The sequence below is a fragment of the Pollicipes pollicipes genome, unplaced genomic scaffold (genome assembly GCF_011947565.3).
Source record: "Pollicipes pollicipes isolate AB1234 unplaced genomic scaffold, Ppol_2.1 Scaffold_7231;HRSCAF=8579_pilon_pilon_pilon, whole genome shotgun sequence".
Lineage (NCBI taxonomy): Eukaryota > Metazoa > Arthropoda > Thecostraca > Pollicipedomorpha > Pollicipedidae > Pollicipes > Pollicipes pollicipes.
In genome coordinates, this window is record NW_023597034.1 from 27739081 (window position 1) to 27760316 (window position 21236).

General features: G+C 59.2%; 1 protein-coding gene across 1 annotated transcript; it reads left to right on the top strand.

The window, feature by feature from the left end:
• The first annotated feature begins 26 nt into the window (after window positions 1-26).
• On the top strand, window positions 27-20688 carry LOC119109940 (vegetative incompatibility protein HET-E-1-like). The gene is made up of 17 exons (XM_037233685.1): window positions 27-149; window positions 638-773; window positions 1072-1259; window positions 2485-2682; window positions 3029-3148; window positions 4384-4479; window positions 5056-5404; window positions 5577-5710; window positions 6194-6421; window positions 15607-15672; window positions 16054-16160; window positions 16714-16827; window positions 17543-17665; window positions 18412-18427; window positions 18686-18790; window positions 20450-20549; window positions 20606-20688. The coding sequence occupies exons 1-17, from the start codon at window positions 129-131 to the stop codon at window positions 20686-20688; spliced, it is 2184 nt and encodes a 727-aa protein (XP_037089580.1). The 5' UTR covers window positions 27-128.
• The last annotated feature ends 548 nt before the right edge of the window (window positions 20689-21236 follow it).

Sequence of the window (21236 nt, forward strand, 5' to 3'; positions counted from 1 at the left end):
CGGCCGACAGCTGGCTGCGCGGCCTGGCCGAGGAGCTGATCCTCGGCAGCAGCCGGCCGCCGGGCTCGGCGCTGCTGCGGCTCAGCTGCCAGCCGCGCGCCTCCGTCCAGGAGCCGCGCCCCTGCCAGATGACCATCAGGCCCGGAGAGGTCAGCGGTCCGGGGGTGGGGGAGGGGGGGGGGGGGGGCGGTGGCGAGGCTCGGGCGGGATGTGGTGAGAGGAGAACGCCACGAGAAGACACGGCGGGGTAATATGCAGTAGTCTATTGAAGACTGGAAGGGTTTGTTGGGGAAGAGGAGTGGCAGGACATCTGAGCATAGACTTGTCTTCGGCATGGAGAGGTCTTTGATCTGAGGAACGATTGCGGGCGCTTCGAGGCACCCGCAACGTTGTGTGACCTGTGACATACCAACTGTTCATGCTGTATTACAGAGGCGGGGCCACCGGCGTTACGAAGGCTTATTATATCATATATTTCAAAATACCTTAAAATGTTAACGGTTGTTTGAACACGCCCCAAGGGTCAGCCAAGTATACCTTGTTTCTAGAAATGTTTGGCTCGGTGGCCTGGCCGGCCGGCCGTCGGCCCTGCGGCCGTTGCGTTAGCTCTAGCAGCTGGCTGCCGCCGTGTCCACAGCCGGTGACGGCGGTCGTGGCGGACCCGAACGGCGAGGAGCTGTACATCGGCCAGCCCAGCGGCGCCGTGCGACTGTACAACCTGGCCTCGGGCCGCGAGACCCGCAGCTTCGTCGGCCACGGAGAGCCCATCACAAGTGGGTCCCCGCTTCCGCTCCCGTCGCGCGAGTCGCTGGCTCGCCGGTCCCGGCTGGCGATGAGGGTCGGCCGTTGCGGCCCTGCTCCGGCGGGGCCACCAGGGTCGCGCGGGAAAAGACTCAGTGCGCATCGCTGAAAAAAACCGCGATCCCATCAGCCACTGCAGCCTTGCATTGCGTTTGAGCGTTGTTCTGAAGCCGAGCTGGGCGTGTGCTCGTGGTCGGGCTGAGCCGGCGCTTGCTGGCCGCGGCGCGCGGCGCGTGGCGCGCGCCCTCTGATCGTCAGGCGCCGCCGCAGGTCTGGCGCTGCTGGCGGACGGCACGCTGCTGGTGAGCGGCGCCGCCGACGGACAGCTGAGCGTCTGGGAGACGAGCTCCGGCGTGCGGCTGGCTGTCACGGCCGCCCACCGGCGTCGCGTCGCCTGCCTGGCCGTCCAGCCGGACACGGACGAGTTCGCCTCGGTCGGCTGGAGCTGTGACGTCAAGGTGCGTCGGCGAAGCCGCTCCCGGCGCCGAGGGAGCCCCGCGCCCGATTGCCGGCTGCAGTCTCGCCGGCGCCCGAGTGTGTGGTCTGTTTGTCGCGGTAGTGGTATTGGAGCGCGGTTCGTCTCTGCCGCAGTTGCGACGACCCAGGCTCATGTTACCCCCGTGTCACAGCTGTATTGCTGAAACTCCGCCTGCTCTCTGCCACGGTTTTGGTGTTTCAGCCCTTTTTGCCCGTGTCACAGCTGCAGTGGCCCAGCCCGTCTATCCCCATGTCACAGCTGTGGTGTCATAGCCCGTCCGTCCCCATGTCACAGCTGCGTTGTCCCAGCCCTGTCTGCCTCCATATCACAACTGCGTTGTCCCAGCCCCGCTTATCTCTATGTCACAGCTGCGTTGGTCCAGCCCCGTCTGTCCCCATGTCACAGCTGCGTTGTCCCAGCCTCGTCCGTCCCCATGCCACAGCTGTGGTGTCCCAGCCCCGTCTGTCCCCATGTCACAGCTGCGTTGTCCCAGGCCCGTCTGTTCCCATGTCACAGCTTTGGTGTCCTAGCCCGTCTGTCCGCATGTCGCAGCTGCATTGTCCCAGCCCCGTCTGTTCTCATGTCACAGCTTTGGTGTCCTAGCCCGCCTGTCCGCATGTCACAGCTGCGTTGTCCCAGCCCCGTCTGTTCCCATGTCACAGCTTTGGTGTCCTAGCCCGTCTGTCCCCATGTCACAGCTGCGTTGTCCAGCCCGTCTGTCCCCATGTCGCAGCTGCGATGGTCCAGCCCCGTCTGTCCCCATGTCACAGCTGCGGTGTCCTAGCCCGTCTGTCCCAATGTCACAGCTGTGGTGTCCTAGCCCGTCTGTCCCCATGTCACAGCTGTGGTGTCATAGCCCGTCTGGCCGCATGTCACAGCTGCGTTGTCCCAGCCCCGTCTGTCCCCATGTCACAGCTGTGGTGTCCTAGCCCGTCTGTCGCCATGTCACAGCTGCGGTGGTCCAGCCCGTCTGTCGCCATGTCACAGCTGCGTTGGCCAGCCCGCCTGTCCCCATGTCACAGCTGCGGTGGTCCAGCCCCGTCTGTCCCCATGTTACAGCTGCGGTGTCCTAGCCCGTCTGTCCCCATGTCACAGCTGTGGTGTCCTAGCCCGTCTGTCCCCGTGTCACAGCTGCGTTGTCCCAGCCCCGTCTGTCCCCATGTCACAGCTGCATTGTCCCAGCCCCGTCTGTCCCCATGTCACAGCTGTGGCGGTTCCGGTCATCGTCGGGACTCGGCTCGCTCGGCTCCGGCGGTGGCGAGCTGCAGGAGCTGCGGGTGCTGTGCCAGGAGACGCAGCCCTTCAGCTGCGCCGCCTTCCACCCGACGCGGCCACTGATCGCCACCGGCGGCTGGGACGGCAAGATCAAGATCTGGGACACGACCGACATGCAGCGGAAGGCGGTGAGAGCATGGGGGGGGGGGGGGGGCGTGGGACGGGGCGTCGGTGCGTGTTTTCCAATGCCTTGTAGAAGCAAAGCCTCTCTAATTAGTATCGTCCTCAGCTTGAGGCTGATATAAGAGGACGTTTTTAAAAATTAATTTACAACAGCTACCGCTACTGAACGCTCGCCTTGAAATCAGGGGCAGAGCTGTTGCTCTCCTTTCTCAGCATCATCTGTATCGTATCATGTTCGGGAACGAATGTCGACACTTTTATTAAGTGGTGGACATCAGCTGGCGTGCCTCAGTGTGGGGCCCTCCATGTGTTGGCTGCGTGATATCCCCAGCGTTCTCCGTGCGTCTTCAGGTGCGGCACGGTCACATGGCGGCGGTGCGGTGTCTGGCCATCTCGCCAAACGCCGACTACCTCGTGTCAGGAGACCTTGCCGGGTGCCTCATCATCTGGGGCACCAAACACGGCGACCCGGTGAGAGTGTGGCGCTCTGTGCTCAACGTCCGCTTCTTCCGAAGTGCTCCCGGCCCGCAAAGCACGAGGACGACGATCATTTGGGATTTTCTGTCGTGGAACTTGAGTTCTTACCTTGAAAATGGCCGATCTTCAATCTGCAAGGAGATGCTGGTGGAAAAAGTATCAAGCTGTTGTGGAGACATGTAGGCTTGCGTACATTTCCAAAATTGTTGATGGCCACGGGTGAGCAAAGTTGAGGAAAAACGTGATAAAACAAAGTGGGATGGTGGAATATAGAAAATATACGAAATATATGCAGACTACAAATGAAAGAACACAAATAATCTGTTTTGAAATAATAATTGAAGCACGCGCATTCTAACAGCGATGCACGCCGGCCCGCTTTGTGCTGGTGTTTCAGTAATTGCCCGACGTCTTCGCATAATTGGCACCTATTAGCCTACCGTGGGCCGGTTGAATGTAGCATAACAACTCAAAATCCCATTAACACCAGGAGCTTAGTAATTGTTTCATTGTCATAAACAGCAAAATGACCTGTTTGGTCATGACCCTCGTCCCCTTCGAGCACGATCCTGCGCTCTTGCACGCCTCTTGGAAAGAGGATTTGGCTGGACACGAGGCTGATCAATGAGTGCTGAAGACCTCCCGTCCGTCGTGGGGTAAGCCACATCGGCTGCAATTATTCACATCCTGTTATGTTTGAGAATGGTGTTGAGCTGGGGTATAGTGAATGTAAAAGGTAATTTTTCGGTCAACTTGTTTGTATTGAACAGGAGCTTTCGGGATAATCTCTATCCCTCGTTTACGTCCTGTTTTATGCTTTTTACACCTATCCTTCGCGCGTCTTCTTACATTTATTCTTCGCGCGCGTCTTATTCTACGCGTCTTCCACATACCCTTAACGCGACATTCACAAGGTGTAAGTAAAACCCTTCAGCAAAGATCAGGCCATGACGAGGACGGAGAGATAATGGGATGTGGGTTGGCCAGTCCGCGCGAAATTGTGGCGGACGAAATCGATAGCAAGAGTGAGGTCGCGGTGGTGCTGGAGGTCCAAGCAGAATTGATGTGGGTTGATACAGCGACAAGTCACGGCGCACCGCTCTGTGTTGTGATGGCCGCGGGGTGTATGCAGCCCAGCACGTGTGTCGGCCGCGGGCGGAGGCGGCGGCGCTCAGTCGTGGCGCCCGCGCTGGGTCGCTGCTGCTCAGTTCGCCCGTCTGCGCCCGCAGATCCAGAAGGCGTTCGTGCACAAGGGTGCCGTGCAGGCCGTCTGCTACCTGAGTGGACAGAGATTCGTCTCCGCGGGCGCCGACGGCGACGTGAAGGTGAGCGGCGCGCGGCTGGCTGGCTGGCTGGGTGCCTGCCTGCCTGCCTGCCTGCCTGCCTGCCTGCCTGCCTGGCGTGCGCTGCCTCCCGATCAGTTCTCAGCTTTGGCAGCTGTCCCAGCTTCCTGCGTTACCCGCCGTCCCAGGCCCAGTGTGCTGGTCTTACCGGCGCTCAGAGGTGCTTTACGCGGGAGGCCTTCGTCGGGCACGCGTGGCTGCGGCCTCGGGAGACCGTTCCGCCCGAGCCCTGTTCTTCGGCCATCCCGCCAGCGGCCGGCTCCCCTACACCGCTCTGGCCGCGGCGGCAGGACGCCCCACGCCTGCGTTGGACCCTGTCCAGTCACGCGCGGCTGTTGGTCCCTGCCCTGCCACGCCAAATGAGACCGTTAGCTCGTGGTCTGCCTGACCAGCCCTGAACGCCCGTTGGTACGTCGTGCTGTGAGATATCATCGCTGGATACTGTGTTGTTTCTTCCGATGAGTCGGCGGACCCTCTGTTCTGTGCCGTCGCCGGTGGCCGCCGGCTCGCGTCCTCTGCCGTCACCTCAGACGACCGGGCTCTTCCCTCTGCCGCCAGATGTGGCGCGCGCACGTCGGTGAGGAGGTGCTGCGCGTGCCGTCCGCCTCGGCCGTGGTGCTGGCGTGCACCGCTGCCGCCGGCGGCGTGCTCACGGTCAGCCTCAGCGGTCAGGTGGCCATGGCGGAGGCGGCCAGCGGCGCGCCGCGCTGGTCGCGCCGGCTCGAGAACGTGACGGCGGCGGTGTGCGACGGCCAGCGCGCCTACCTGGCTGCCGGGCGTGCGCTGCACGTGCTGCGACTGAGCGACGGCCACTCGGAGCGACAGCTGGCGCCGGACGCGCGCATCACCAGCCTCACCTGCATGCCCGAGGGCGCCGACGACAGCCACCTGGGCGTTGCCATGCTCGGTAAGTGCCGGTCGTCGCCCGGCGTGGGCTCTGCCCAGGCGCTGCGCCCGTGCTGTGCGCCGCGGGGCCACTGTTCGCTGCGTGTGCGGTGTCGGATTGCTGTCACCTGGGCGCGCCGCCGGTCCGGCGACGGTCGTGCGCTGACCTGGCCTGACCTGGCGCCGGGCCGCAGGTCTGGAGGACGGCCGGGTGGCGGTGGCGCTGGCGGACCGCGGCGACCTTGTCTCCAGCCTGGCGCACGCGGGCGAAGTCACCTGCCTGGCGTTGACCAGCGACCCTATCCTGGCCTCCGGAGGACGGGACGGCGTGAGTTGACTGCGCTCGCGCGTGTGCCGCCGTCGAGCGCGGGCCGCTTCGTTCGGCGTCGCCCGGACTCTGGGCCGCCGTGGACAAGGCTTTGCATAGGACTAGTCAGCCGGTGCAGAGGTTGTGCTTTAAGGGTCAACCGGCCATCTGCTGTGCTTTTGTCTGGGCATGTTGGAGCCGTTCCGGTCCGGGTGTCTGCCCGATCGGAGGGAACCGGTGTCGAACGGTCCGCACGTGATCGCTCTCGGCGGGTGGTGGGGGAGAGCGGGGCCCGACTCGGCGACCGGTGGGGGAGAGCGGGGCCCGACTCGACAGTGGATGGAGGAGGGCGAGGCCCGACTCGGTGGCCTGTGGGGGCTGGGGAGAGCGGGGCCCGACTCGACGGCCGGTGGGGGAGGGCGGTGCCCGACCCTGCGGCCGGTGGGGGAGGGGAGGGTGCCCTACTCGGCAGCCGGCTGACCGCGCCCTCCCCGGCCCCGTCAGATGGTTTTGCTCTGGACGTCGGACGACGGCTGGCGGGCGCCGGTCCGCTCGCTGGAGGCGTTCTCCGTGCCTGTGTCGGCGCTCGCCTGGTTGGAGAACAGCCTGCTGGCGGCCGGCCAGGACTCGCAACTGGTGGTCTACGCGGACGCCGACAAGCCCGACAGCGACGAGCTGACTCGGCGGGTCATCACCGGCAACGACGCGCCCGTCTGCTCGCTGGCCGTGGCGGTGAGTGGGGTCTCGGCCTGACCACGGGCACGCGTGCCCAGCCGCTCGTTGGAGCGGGAATCGCCTGCTGCTACAATAGTAAGGTCTGGAATTGCCAGTGCCGGCACCTTGGCGGCACTGCGGCGGTCAGGGTCGTCAGGAATGTACGCGTGTCGCCGTTTTCTTTCTCCCTCTCTCTCTCTCTCTCTCTTACCAATTTCGGTACCCGTTCAATGACGATCGCCGAGAGCTCGTGCTGCCAACTCGCCTGATCTCCGCTAGTCTTCATCTTTCTTAGAGCATCTTCAAGTCGTCAGGTCCTCAACCAGGAGTGTGGTTTCCTGTTCGGTTGGGGGGGGGGGGGCGGGGGGGGGGGGGGAGGGGGCTTCAGCCCCTCCCTGTGGGAATAAAGCTGGCAAAATCTGCGGAGAAACCTGTTTGTTGGTGTATTTTGTTGGTAGGTTGGGCAATGTGTCACTGTTCAGCGCGCCCAGCGCGCAAAAAAAAAAACTGCGATTGTCTTCGTGTCCACACCCAAGACCATGCGACGGCCGCCCGTAGCGAAGGCCTCCCGTCCTGTCCAGGAAGCACTGCAGTCCCGTCCCTTTGCTAACGTGGAATGTCTGAACGGCAAAAAATCGACAGTGATCGAAGTCGAATCGGGAAAAGACGAAGGACAAAAAATACCCAGACGGAAATTGTAAAGAGGCAAAATCCGGCGTGGATGGAAGCCAAGCAAAACAAATTGTGACGGCAGCCAAAGCCAGGGACGGTCTGCCGATGGGCAAACTTTAATTCAAAGACGGTCACATGATTATGCAATTAAAAATATCAGTGCAATTCAAGTGATGTATGGTGAAACGATTTCCCTACCTCACCGGTTCATATGACCATTGATTACAAGCGTAATGTATCACATCCACGAAGGAGGAGGAACAAACAAATGAACATGAACGCGTCGCATGGCATCGAAAGCTAATAATGACTGGCATGGCTCTGTCGTCAATTTCTGCCCGCGAGCAGATCTGTGCCTGGTTCCCAAATTGTGTTCTTCAAAAACCGGTTCCAGGTTCCAGAACTAGGGAGAAAACAAAAATAAGTTTGGAATAAAACCGGGGACCACCAAGAGCTGGGATCCAGCAATGACTTGTGTTGAGAGAACAGGCAAGAACTAGGAGCCAGCTTGATAATAAACGAGAGCATACAGCAATAGCCGACATTCGGCTTGGGATATGCAGAGATTTAGAAAGAACGGGACCCATCCTGAAATTATGCCGAGAGATCTAGTGAGAATTAAGAGCCAGCCTGGCATGCGGCTAAAAATCAAGCGCGAGCACAGATCCAGCCGGGAATTATGCTGAGGATCCAACAAGAACCAACTTCCACTATGTGGTGGAACTGACCAGAACCGAGATCCTCCTGGAATCGTTGCCAGGAACTAGTGGGTATTCACACAGTTCACTGGTATTATGCACGACGCACTTGTAAATGCCACGTGTGAATATGCGATAAATATTGTGCCGTACACGTCATACGTTCAATGATAGCTAGTCGTCAAATGGCAGCCCAACTTGTGTTTACGAGTGAGATCTAATGTCTTTGTAAGCAGTTGGGAGCAAAAACCAAGGTCTGGTATCTGTGAGAAACCAGTGACAACCATGAATCAGGGCCTGGTATTTTGTGAATGGATGGAGGGAACAAGGAACCAGAAACTGGTGTTTGTGAAATGTCTAGTGGTAACCAGGGTGTGGAAAGTCATTGAGACCCTTGAAATAGGTTGTGGTGTTTGTGGAGGGACTAGTGGAACCGGGAGCCCATATTTCTATTTACGAAGGAACCAGTGAGGACACGCAACCATGATGCGGTGCTTGCAAAAAAACAGATATGACCCATGCACCAGGCGGTGTTGTTTATGAAGGACCAGCCGTAACCAGGATCCAATATCGCGTTTTTGAGAGTGGGAAGGGGAACCAGGACATGCCTGCTCAGAACCAGGACTAACAAAAAACGGAACCTGCGAGGGGCGCCACCGCTTTGCCGCTTGCCGCCGTAAGTCATGCTCGCTCAGACACTGCCAAATGGATCTTTTGATTCCTGCTTTCGGTACTGTAAGGGGTCATTAATAATTCGCTCGAATTCTTAGCATGCCTAACGTGACGCAGGCACTGGACCACCTCCGGGAGCCTGATGTGACGCGAGGAATGATGGACTGCTCGGGTGCACGGTCGGATATCTGGACGCTGGAACGTCAGGAAGCTGACAGGCGCGCCCGCGAGGCCAAGCGAGCACGCTTGGCCGAACTGGAGCGCGCTAAGGCGGCAAGCCGCCTGTCCGGTGCAGACAAAGAGCCCGTCCCCCGAACCAGCACTCCATCGCCACGAAAGCCGGTGGAGGCCCCCGCTGGTGCCTCGAACCCCGGTAGAGGCCCACCAATGGGCCCCCCCCCCCCCCCCCCGCCTCCACCCCGGGCTGGGTACGCTGGCGTAAAGCGTGCCCCAGCCGGCCCCCCATCTCCATCTGACGGAGGTAGCCCAAGGATTCGTCCTAGGGTGGGGCACGGCCCCCCGGAATTAAGCCGAAGCTCTCGGTCTGAGGCGTCTGGACATGCAACTGGTGCAGCCGAATTTTTTTAAGCCGGGATTGTTTTAGCTCCTCACATCTTACCTCTTTTTTAATACGCCCTTTTACAGGCGTTTTTACAGTGGAACTGTAGAGGATTAAGGGCGAACGCCCTCGATCTCGAGGCTGTCGTCAGCAGGGTCTCTCCTGCAGCCGTGGCGCTGCAGGAAACCAAGCTAGCGCCTGACAATTTTTGCTCTCTGAAAGGATATGCGATGTTTCGCAACGACGTGTTGACGGAGAGCATCGCTCACGGTGGCGTCCTCCTGGCAGTTCACCATAGCGTGCCAGCGAGGAGGCTAAGCTTGCGGTCCACACTTCAGGCTGTGGCCGTACGGCTTTATTTCAACCATCGTCACATCACTGTTTGCTCACTTTACCTTCCACCAGGCATTGCTTTTCCGTTGGCGCACCTTAGGTGTCTGCTGGCTGAACTGCCTCCGCCACTTCTTCTTCTCGGCGATTTTAATGCACATCACACCGCATGGGGGTGTGACGTCACCAATGCTCGTGGGAGGCTGTGCGAGAATTTTATCCACGGTGCTTCACTATGTATTTTAAACACAGGAACTCGTACGCATTTTACAATGCCGTCCGGCCAGACGTCCGCACTAGACTTAAGCCTCTCCAGTCCCCAGCTCGTCCAACACCTCGAGTGGAGTGTCGGAGATGACCCCATGGGAAGCGACCACTTCCCAGTGTGGGTCCGGTTTAAGAGAGGTGGAGCGTTGGGTGTTCGGCCACAACGCTGGAATTTTAAGAAAGCGGACTGGTGTGAATTTGAGACTCGGCTCGACGAATCGTTCGTAACTGAGGCTGTGAGGACGGTACCCTCTATTGAGGTTTTTACTCACAGACTTCTAGAGTGTGCCAACAGCTTTATCCCACGCACGTCTGGCGCTCCCCGACGTACTCCTGTTCCGTGGTGGACGGAGGAGTGTCGGAGCGCCATCCGGGCGCGTAAACGTGCGTTTCGGGCTTTTGACGCCAGGAGTACTACAGAAAACCTCATAGCCTTTAAGAAAGCGAGGGCTTTTGCTCGGCGCACCGTAAGAGAGGCGAAGCGTGCGTCCTGGCATGCTTACGTGAGTACGTTGAACCGGTTCACACCAACATCGCAGGTATGGTCTCGAATTAAGCGCATATCTGGGCACTTTACATCCATGGCTCTTCCGGTACTATGTGTGAACGGACAGGCCGTGACGCGCCCCTTGGAAGTTGCGAACGAGATTGCCCGGGCGCTGGCCTACCGCAGCGAAGGTGGCAACACTAACCCACAGTTTGTGCGGCACCGAGCGCAATGTGAGCAATCTGGAGTGGATTTTTCAACGAGTGAGCTACATTGTTATAATGATCCATTCACCCTAGTCGAGTTGGATTGGGCGATTGCCAAGCTTCGCAGCGTGTCAGAAGGCCCGGACACTGTGCACAACGACATGCTCAAGCATTTGCCGCGTCGCGTGCTTCGCGTTTTATTAGCGGTATTTAATGCGCTTTGGGCCAGTGGGGACTTTCCAGCCTCTTGGCGAGAAGCTATAGTCGTTCCTATTTTGAAACCGGGTAAAAGTGGACTGGATCCTTTATACTATAGACCTATTTCTCTCACTTCATCGCTCTCTAAGTTGATGGAAAAGATGGTTAATGTCCGTTTAACTTGGTTTTTTAGAACACCACGGCGTTTTTACAAACGCCCAGTGTGGCTTTAGAAAGAATCGCAGCACAGTTGACAATCTTTTAGTTCTTGACACTGCGATTCGTATGGGATTTAAAGCAAGCCGACACATAGGCGCAGTGTTCTTTGACATAGAGGGCGCCTATGACACCACATGGCGTCAAGGCATCCTTCTCAAGCTACACAGGTATGGTATACGCGGCAATATGGGGACCTTTCTTCAAAACTTTCTAGTTGACCGTTCTTTCCGTGTCCGTGTTGGAGACGCGCTCTCTGAGAGGCATGTTCAAGTTAATGGGGTGCCCCAAGGCGGCGTTCTCAGCGTAGCTTTGTTCGCCGTTATGATCAACGACATCGGGATGGGGCTTCCGCAGTCTGTAGGTCGTGCGCTTTTTGTTGATGATTTTACTATTTGGACTAGCGCAGCAAGACCACCATCGATGGAACGCCAACTCCAGTTAGCTGTTGACCGCGTTGAGAAGTGGGGTACCATGAACGGGTTCAGGTTTTCACGTAGCAAGACTGTAGCCATGCATTTTTGTCGTAGCCGGCAATGCGGTGACCTTTCTATCCGTATGTATGGACAATGCATCCCAACTGAGCCTGTGGCTAGATACCTTGGGGTATACTTTGACCGCCGACTTACATATAAGGCACATCTTAAAACGCTACGTGAACGCTGTTTTAAATCTTTGAACGTATTAAAATGTGTTTCGCGCACGTCGTATGGCGGAGATCGGAGCACGCTTTTGCTGCTGTATCGGGCAATCATACGCTCTAAGCTGGACTATGCATGTTTTATTTATGACAGCGCATGTGAGTCCACGAAACGGATCATTGACACCATCCATCACACTGCTTTACGTGCCATCACAGGGGCGTTCCGTACATCTCCTACCCAAAGCCTCTTGGTAGAATCGCACGAGCCGCCGTTGTCAGCGAGGAGGAAAATGCTTGGCATGCGTTATGCACTGAAGCTGCGACAGTTTCCGTGTCACCCCGCATATCACGCAGTCTTTCCGCGGCCTGCTGTGCCGTTTGTTCGCAATGCACCTCGGGCGCATGCAGTGACCTTTGGCTCCCGGATACAAGCCTTACTGCGGGAAACCGAAATTCCCATTGGAAAGGTGAAGCGATCACGTCACCTGTGCACTCCTCCCTGGCATTTGATCTCACCCTTCACAGACACATCTCTGACTGAAATGAAAAAGGTGTCTCGCTGCCAGATATAATGAGGTCCAGAGCGTTTGAGCGTATTGCGTTATATGAGGGCTACACACACACTTACACGGACGGCTCTAAAACTTCTGATGGTGTAGGCTGTGCGTTTGTGAGCGGTGGCGTCACCCGGTCGTTTTCATTGCCCCCAAACGCTTCGGTGTTTACATCAGAGCTTATAGCAATCATTAAGGCACTATGTTTCATTGAAGTCGGTGACGAACCCTTGCATCTCATTTTGACGGACTCTCTGAGCAGCGTTCTGAGTGTGAAGTCTTTTTATCCGTCATGTCCCCTTATACAGGACATTTTAATACGTTTGACTCATCTGGATGAGGCCGGAAAGAAAATCATGCTATGTTGGGTTCCTAGTCATGTCGGCATCGCGGGCAACGAGCTGGCTGACGCGGCTGCTAGGCGAGCAGCGCTGGCTCCATGTGTTCACTCTCTTTCTATTCCTGCCAGAGACTTTTACCCCGCAATAAAAACCTTCCTGCACAACAAGTGGCAGCGTTGTTGGGACCGGATGGATTGTAATAAGCTCAGAGAGATAAAACCTAAGCTAGGTCAGTGGTTCTCTTGTTCGCGGAAAATGCGGCGAGAGGAGGTGATCCTCTGCAGATTGCGCATCGGGCACACATACGCAACCCACGGCTATATGTTGGAGGGAGCCGATAAACCGATCTGTCATCGATGTGGTGCCGTCCTCACCGTTCGCCATATTCTTATTTCTTGTCCGCGCCTCGCGGAAGAACGCCAACGCTATTTTGGACAGCATGACTTGCCCCTTACCATCTGTGATATGCTAGGAGATAAATCACCATTTCTGGAATTTCAACAGATCTTTTTGTTTCTCAAACACATCAACTTTGGGACCATTTATGCGGCTCATTAGATAGGTAAAACCAAACTCGTTATGGGCGCCAAATGACCACCGCAGTCGGCGCGCCCCTAAACTCCAATAAACAACAACAACAAGCTAATGCCTCCCCATAGGTGTTACGCGGGCCGGGAGGAGGGAGGGACGGACAGCAGAGGAAGGGGGGGGGGGAGGAAGCTGTAATGGCGGGCGATATCTACGACGGCGCCGGTCGCGTCACCCAGTGTCACCTGTGTGGCCTGCGCGGCTGCTCTGGTCGACCGAAGGGCTGCTAATCACACGCGCACCAATGCCGAACATCACGCTACGTACGCCACGTGAACAATGGTGTACAGAGCTGCGTATTTTGAGATAAGGGGTATGCAGGTTCGACTCTTGACGCTGGAGCGGCTTGGAGTCGCGATCATTGGGACTGCAATTTGTTCTAGTCCATGATAAGGTCGACCATCCAGCGCCTCTGTCGCGTTATGCGACCTTGATGACTCAAACACGGCACCATGTCTGCCTTTTATAACCGGACGCCAGCCATCAGAATTACTTTTGCGGGTATTAGTCGCAGAGCGAATTGTTACCGGCAGCGTTTAGGGGATAAGCCATCCCACCATCATTCGAAGCTGGAGCACAAGAGCACTAGCCCACCAGCTGTTGTGACACAGGGGTTCGGTATACAGCCAACTTTGCACATCGCGCACGTCTGTCAGATTGGCTGAATGCATTTACACCATTTCGTATTCTCTCTTGCAATTGCGGTATTTGCGCCACGTGTCGGAGAATTCGATCCAGCCGGCGCCCACGCACCCGTTCGGGCCGTAGTAGTGCTCCTTGACGAAGTCGTCGCAGTCGATGATTCCGTCGCCGTCGCAGTCCGAAGGCAGCTTCTGCAGGAAGAGCTTCACGGCCAGGGTGGCGCACGCCGGGTTGCTGGCGCACCTCTGGAAGGTGTAAGCCTTGTAGAGGTTGGCCCGGCTGGTGACGTTGCTGGTGATGAAGTAGTCCTCGTTCATCATGTACGCGCCGCACACGTCATTCTGGCAGCCGACGCTCCAGTCGCAGCCGCGCGCCTGGCAGATGCAGCGCAGACAGTTCTTGCTGACGCGTACCGCAGAGGAGCGCCGGGCCAGACTGTGTGCTGGGCTGGCCTGCGCGGCAGTCAGCAGTAGCAGCAGCAGCAGCAGCGTCAGCAGCGGCAGCGGCAGCGGCAGCGCCGGCGGGGGCGCCCAAGACATGGCGTCAGGTCGGCAGGCGGTCACGGATGGCACTAATGGCCGAGGCGGGGCGCCTCCAGCCGTCGGCCAGGGCCGGCCGGACGGACGGCAAACCTGTCGGCGCTCCACCAGCTAGCCTGAGGGCGGTGCCCGCCGCCTGGGAATCCCCGGCCGCTACCAATGTCAGAGGCCCCTCGGGCGGACCGACCAGTCCACCACTCCGACCAGCTGGTATGGCGCCGTGTGGGAGCCAACCAAGGTCGTTAAAAGCAAGCGATTACTTCGCAGTAGGCCTCGTCGGCAAACCGACATATGCGCAGTTCTGGCGGAGTTGATGTGATATTCATTCGGCGGGGCCAAGGGTATAAAACCGGTTCAGAGGCGTAGCCAGGGCTTCGCCCAGGGGTAGGGCCAGATCGGGGCATAGGGGCTCTTCCAACCATGAAGCCCCCTCGTCGTCGCCAGGGACCGTGTTTGGGTTCCAGGCCATGCATGCTTGGGATTATATATTGATGCTTCAGGGGTTGTTTGTTACGATTTTGAAGTGCTACTGGCGCCTTAAACTACCAAAAGCACTGGGGCCTTCTGTCCCGGGTAAGCCTTCTCCACCTCCAGGGAGGGGGAGGGGCGAAGACCATGGCCCTTTGAACTTCTAGAAGTGCTGATTGGATTCCAATTTTTTGGAGCTCCTCCAAAAATTATAATCCAATTTTGGAATGGGATGGACGGGGCAAATATGTTCGGTGTTTGATAGCTGATATCATGCTGTCATGTCACTTATTGGTAAACATCTCATTTAATGTAATGCTGCTCGCTTTCAAAATAGTTTGATTCTGAAGCATAAACAAGTTGTTGATGAGCCGCACTAGAAAATGATACGTTTTGACACATGAGATTAAAAGCTTCTTTTATGAACAACGATAGAAAGGGCATCGATCGTAATGTTTTCAGGAGATCCCGTGATCCTCATCTCTTTGCCTAGTCACGATTGGTTAGCTCTCACCAGCTGATTAAGCTGCCGTCGTCGAGCTCTGTGATAGGCTCAGCGGACAGCGATGTGCCTTGTAAATTGTTGATGTTTTCACGAACGCCCATGCTACACATTACTTAACCACGATCATGTGCTTTCTGTTTGGTCGATTCTAGTGATGAATGCAACGCCGCGAGAAATGACGGGTTATTGGTTGTAGTTAAGTCATTTTTTATATAGGCAGGACTTTTTTGAACGTTTTGGACGACCCAATTTTTAGGTACACTTGGACGGACAGTGGGTCCACCTTTCGTCTTTGGATTGGACCACGGACAGGAACTTTAAAAACGGCACCTCTGCTAGCTACGTCACTGAACCGGTTCAGCAGCGATCTAAGTGATCGCCTTCTTCGTCGCCGGGGCTTTGCGACGCATGAAGCCGCCGAGACTATGTGACGACGCCTGCCTGTCACCCTCCGCAGGGGAGGGGATGATGGTCACTGCGGAGAATCGATGTGTCGGGTGTCAGTCGGGACACTGGCACATGATGTGTCGGGTGCCAGTTGAGTCAACTGAGCGCTGGGTGTCAGCGGCACGCCCATGCCGAGCTAAGTCCTGACCTCACCCCACGTTTGACCGGCAGGGTAACCACGTGCTGAGCGCCACGGCCGGCGGTCAGGTGCTGCTGTGGACGAGCCGGCTGGTGCCGGTGACAGAGCAGCGGTGCCGGCTCGGCTCGCGCCCCGACCTGGCGCGGCTGGCCGACGGACGGCTGGTCGGCCTGCTGCCGCAGCAGGATGCCACCGTCGTTATCGACCTGCAGAAGGTCGGTGGTCGGCCGCCGGGCCCACCGTGGCGCCGCGGCGCTGGCCGGGCACCGCGAGTCACCCGGAGTTGGGGCAGTGTTCGGTACCGGTCTGTGCACGGAGGGACGTGAGCAGGTCTAGCTAGCCGGTAGCCCCCGGACTCGCGGATATCTTTCTTCAAAAGGTGGCGCGCCACGGTGAAGCTTCGTCGAGATGGCAACCAGGTGAGTGATGTGTCTGTTCTCCCACTCTGGTCTTCTCGAGCTTTCGGCCCTTTGTTGCAGATGCACTGTGCAGCCAGCTTCGGCGATCACACTGCCGACGTCAGCAGCGTGACCGTGACAAAGAACAGCCTGCTGTCAGCGTCGCTAGATGGCAGCGTCAAGCTCTGGCACGCCGAGCAAACTGCCGTTTCATCAGTCGACTCCGGCTTCCTCACTGTGGAGCACATCTGGACGGCGGATGACCGTGTCACATCTTATGTGGTCACCGTCAGCCGGGACCGCTGTATGACTGCGTGGAAGATGAACGTCACAGACGGAAAGATGCCCACAGCGGTGTACACAGTCAAGATGAAGGAGGACACTAAGGTATGGGTTTGGTGGTCATGAGGTTAGCTTCTAAGGGACCGCAGCTGAAATATGTGCTTAGATGTGCAAAACTCCCTGGTGTATATTGTTCAGCGTCCTGCTGTCATGCATCAGCTTCCGTGCATCGTGACATCCACTAGGGTCGATCTACTGACACCATTCCTGTTTCGCCAAGGTACTCATTTCGTTTCCGTCGGCCGTGGGTTCGTGGTGTGACAATACCCTCAGCTGATGGCATGTGGCCATGACTATTGAGTGTGATCTTGACCTGGTGACCGGGCGTGGGCGGCGACGCCCCTGACCGCTGCCGGGCCTGCAGAGCGAGCTGGTGGCGGCTGCGGTGGGCGCCGTCAGCTTGGACGCGGATGGCGCGCTCTCGTTCACCGCCGCTGGCGTCATGCCTGACGGCGTGTTCGCCGTGCACGTGACCCTGGAGCCGGCCGGCGGCGGCCACCACAAGCTGGACTGGTGTCCCATGGGCGGCTGGATCACGCCGCTGCTCTGCGTGGCCGTCGGCGGCCAGCAGCGCTGCCTGCTGGTGGGCGACGCCGACGGCCACCTGACCGTGGTCAACAAGTGCGCCAAGAGACACGCCTTGTATCAGTGGTGAGGCGGCAGCCCGTCAGAACCTGTGACGCAGCTGTGTCGGGCGCGGGGGAGAGGGGAGGTTTCTGGGGAGTCGTGGGCCATCTGGCGGGGTTGTGATATCACCTCTGGGGAGTCGTGGACCATCTGGCGGGGTTGTGATATCACCTCTGGGGAGTCGTGGACCATCTGGCGGGGTTGTGATATCACCTCTGGGGAGTCGTGGACCATCTGGCGGGGTTGTGATATCACCTCTGGGGAGTCGTGGACCATCTGGCGGGGTTGTGATATCACCTCTGGGGAGTCGTGGACCATCCGGCGGGGTTGTGATATCACCGCGCCGCTCCCATAGCCGGGGTCGAGTTTCTGCGACCGGATCGCCGCTGTCGCGATCGATGATGTTCACTCCTGGCCTTTTGCGCCGCGTTCTCCAGCGAGCACAATGCGCAGCCGCGTGGTGCCGCGTCGTCGCGTGCCAGCGCCGCATGCCCTCCGCACCCCGGCGTGTATGCCTCGCCGCCGAGCGGCCTGCGATGCCCGTCCGGCTGCCGCGCGCGCCGTGCGCACCGGCCTGACCCGGCGGCCGCGCGGCCCCCAGCGGCGCCGATCCGGACCCGGCCGTGATGCAGGTGCGCGCGCTGGGGACCTCGACGCTAGTGGCCTGCGACAGGAACGGCATGGTCTGTCGGCTGGAACAGTCGGAGCGCCTCAACGTGCTGCGGTGAGTGTTAAGTGTTACTGCGGGACCGGCAGGTCCTCGTCACTGCCGCCGTCCCTGCCACTGTCACCGTGTCCTCTCGCTCTGCCGGGCCCACACGCAGTGACCCGGGCCGCTTCCGTGTCAGCGGTCGTACCTTCTCGGCCACAAGGTAGCCGTCATGCCCGGCACTGGTTTTGGTCGGCCCGGCAGGGTCATTCCCAATTAATCCAGGCTCACCGAGGACTCCACACCCATTATCGGGGGTGTCACGGTGTTTGTTATACCCGAGATACAAATGTCCCCTTACATCATCCCAAATATTCAGGCGTAGGTGACAGCTGCAATAGCTAAAACACCGTTAATCGTCTTCAAATGACAGGAATGAGTTGCGTGCCAAGCGTTCCCTCGTGTGCAGATCTCCGGGTATGACTTTCTCCGCGGAGCTTGCTGTCTTGCATCTAAATTTGAGCCCTCTAGTATGCATTGCATATCACGTGTTTTCTCATGGTGTCGTCCTCTTTTGATGCGCGTCTGAAGTGCATAAACACGTCCTTGTTGCAGCAGACCATGTCTGCGCGCGCGCCCAGCGTGGTCTGGGGCCATGTCCGGGAGTGTCATCTGACAGTGACCTGTGTCCGCGCGCCCAGCGTGGTGTGGGGTCATGTCCGGGAGTGTCATCTGACACTGACCTGTGTTCGCGCGCCCAGCGTGGTCTGAGGCCATGTCCGGGAGTGTCATCTGACACTGACCTGTGCCCGCGCGCCCAGCGTGGTGTGGGGCCATGTCCGGGAGTGTCATCTGACACTGACCTGTGTCCGCACCCCCCCCCGCGTGGTGTGGGGCCATGTCCGGGAGTGTCATCTGACACTGCCCTGTGCCTGCCCGCGCAGCGCGGAGTGGGAGCCGGTCTTGCCGGCGGCGCGCCGGCTGCAGCCGCCGGCCGCCTCCTCGTGCCAGCTGCCGACCGATGCCCAGCGGCGGGAGGTGCGGCCGCCGGGCGCCGACGCCGAGCCCGTGAACAAGGACGGGGCGCCGCCCGAGCCGACCGCCCCTACCGCCCTGCTGGTGACCGACACTGAGCTGGTGCTGGGCGACGCCGCCGGCCGGCTCTGGTGCCGCTCCGGCGCTGAGTACAGCTGCACCAAGGTGCGCTCCGGGACTGCCCGGCCGGCAGGCGGCAGCGAGCGCGGCAGGGGGCCGCACGGCGCCGACAGCGTCCGGCCGCTGGACTCTTGTGTCCGGCTCATGACCACGGTGTGCGGTCGGAACTCTTCAGTGCAATGCAGCAAACCTTAGCGGACTGCATTTCCGAGGCAAATTGCTGGGAAACAAACCTAATTTGGTTTAAAGGCATCAAATGATTTAACTATTGCAAATTCGCTAAAAATAGCTGTTAACACATCCGGAGCACAAAGAAAATAAAGCACGAAACTGGCACGCATGGCCAGCATCACGCGTCTGTGCTAGTGGAAGGTATCTTAAACGCGTAGTGATGCCCTTTCGTCTATGTAAAAGGGTCGCCTGCCCAGTGTAGCCTGCCGCGTACGTCCACTCGCTTCATTGCCTCGCAAATGCATGCGAACACGCGTTTATTGACAACATGAGTGCTAAAATGGCTTGTAAACTGCGCGGATACGTTTCTTTTTCTGTCTGACTTGAATACGTTGGAGCTCCGCAGCTTGCTTAAGACATATCTTACAAGATGCGTGTTAAGATGCACATTTTGGTCTTTCGCCACTGCCAACCACCATGATGCTATTCCAATGGAAAAATACTTTTTGCTCATGATGTTGCCAATGGTATTCATGTCGGATGTGCCCATCATGTCTGACGTGCTGCATAGTTAATTGTTTTATGTCGCGTTGAACGTTGACTTAAAGCTTATGTTTACGCGATTGGCGATGTTTTTTCCTTCGAGTGGCAGAGATGTAAGCTGCTAGTAGATTGTCATGTACCGAACGGCAGCTCCGTTCCGGGCAGAACATCCTCTGAACCCCAACCTGCTGACGCTGCCAGTGCGGCGTCGTAGGCATCCTCCCGGCGCCTGTCTGACCCGGGACCGCGCCGGCAGGCGCACGCGGCCGCCGTCACGTGGGTGGGCCGTGACCCGTGCCGGCCCGAGATCCTGTACAGCAGCGGCGCCGACCGGCGGCTGATGGTGTGGCGCCGCCGCGCCGCCGACGCTGCCCAACTGGAACAGGTGAGGCGCCGTCCAGCCTGCGGCGACGGCGACGCCCGGCCTGTGGAGGGAGGCGAGCCGGCGCTGGGTGGCGAGGCGGCGGGGTTGGACACCGCCGCCCTGCGAGCATGCGGTGGACGTCAGGTGGGATGCACGGCCGTCGGCCGGGCTGTGGAGGGAGGCGAGCCGGCGCTGGGTGGCGAGGCGGCGGGGTTGGACACCGCCGCCCTGCGAGCATGCGGTGGACGTCAGGTGGGATGCATGGCCGTCGGCTGGGCTGTGGAGGGAGGCGAGCCGGCGCTGGGTGGCGAGGCGGCGGGACCGGACACCGCCGCTCTGCGAGCGTGCGGTGGACGTTAGGTGGGATACACGGCCGTCGGCCGGGCTGTGGAGGGAGGCGAGCCGGCGCTGGGTGGCGAGGCGGCGGGACCGGACACCGCCGCTCTGCGAGCATGCGGTGGACGTTAGGTGGGATGCACGGTCGTCGGCTGGACTGTATGTGAGCGTGTGTCAGAGGAGGGCGGGCAGAGTGGCGCGCTCCGCCTCACCCGTGGCTGCCGATGCGGTGTGCTGGGGTCTGGACGTCTCGCGGCGTGTTGTGCTGACGGCCGTCCGGGCGCCGCCAGGTGGGCGAGTTCGAGTTCGCCAGCTGCGTGCGCCACTGCGCGCTGGTGGCGGCGCCGGCTGCCGGCCTGCCAACGGGCCTAGTGTGCGGCGACGACCGCGGCCGGCTGCACTGCCTGCAGGCCGACCTCAGCTGCGTGGCGGCCGCCGCCTCGTAGACCACGCCACCGACGACCCGACGCCAGAACTGACCAGCCCCGCGCGCGACCCGCCGTCGTGCGCCGACCCGCGCCCGGAGTAGTGTAGAGCACGCGCGTTGCTTGTAGTCGTCGCCTGTCTTCTGCTCTGCTGAGAGGCGGGCTGCGCGGGCCGGCGGGCCGTGGCGGTCGAGCCGGCGCTGTCCGCAGTCGCGCCGTGACTGGCGCGCTCAGGACGGAGCTCTGCCGGTGCCGCCTGCCCCGGCCCCGCGCGCCCCGCCTCGCAGCCCGCTCTTTATTCACTGCGCATGCCTGCGTGCCCTCGGCAGACGCGTGTTGTGTGAACAGGTACCTGCCAAATTCACGGCGATCCGCCAGTGATTGAAAGTTGTGATATTGCGAGCATTGTGGTTTATATCGTTGATCTTTGTTATAATGGGACAGTGTGTAATCTTAGACGAGTGTTAACTGTGACCCGACGCCCCGCAGTCACGAGCACGGCTCTCGTGCCTTGGGCTGTCGCGGTTCGCTCACAGCTCTTGTTGAGCTGTGAGCGCTTCTCGTAATGTTTCGCCTGCAAACGAGAATGTTATGCTTCGTTGTGATCCATGAACCAGTCACATATTTTTTGGTTGCGTGGCAGCTGGCCTTG

Coding starts and splice junctions, on each gene's coding strand:
- LOC119109940 (XM_037233685.1), top strand. CDS start 129: ATGACCATCAGGCCCGGAGAG. Junction 2,683..3,028: donor CCGACATGCAGCGGAAGGCG/GTGAGAGCATGG, acceptor GTGCGTCTTCAG/GTGCGGCACGGTCACATGGC. Junction 16,828..17,542: donor GGCCACCACAAGCTGGACTG/GTGTCCCATGGG, acceptor CGCGGCCCCCAG/CGGCGCCGATCCGGACCCGG.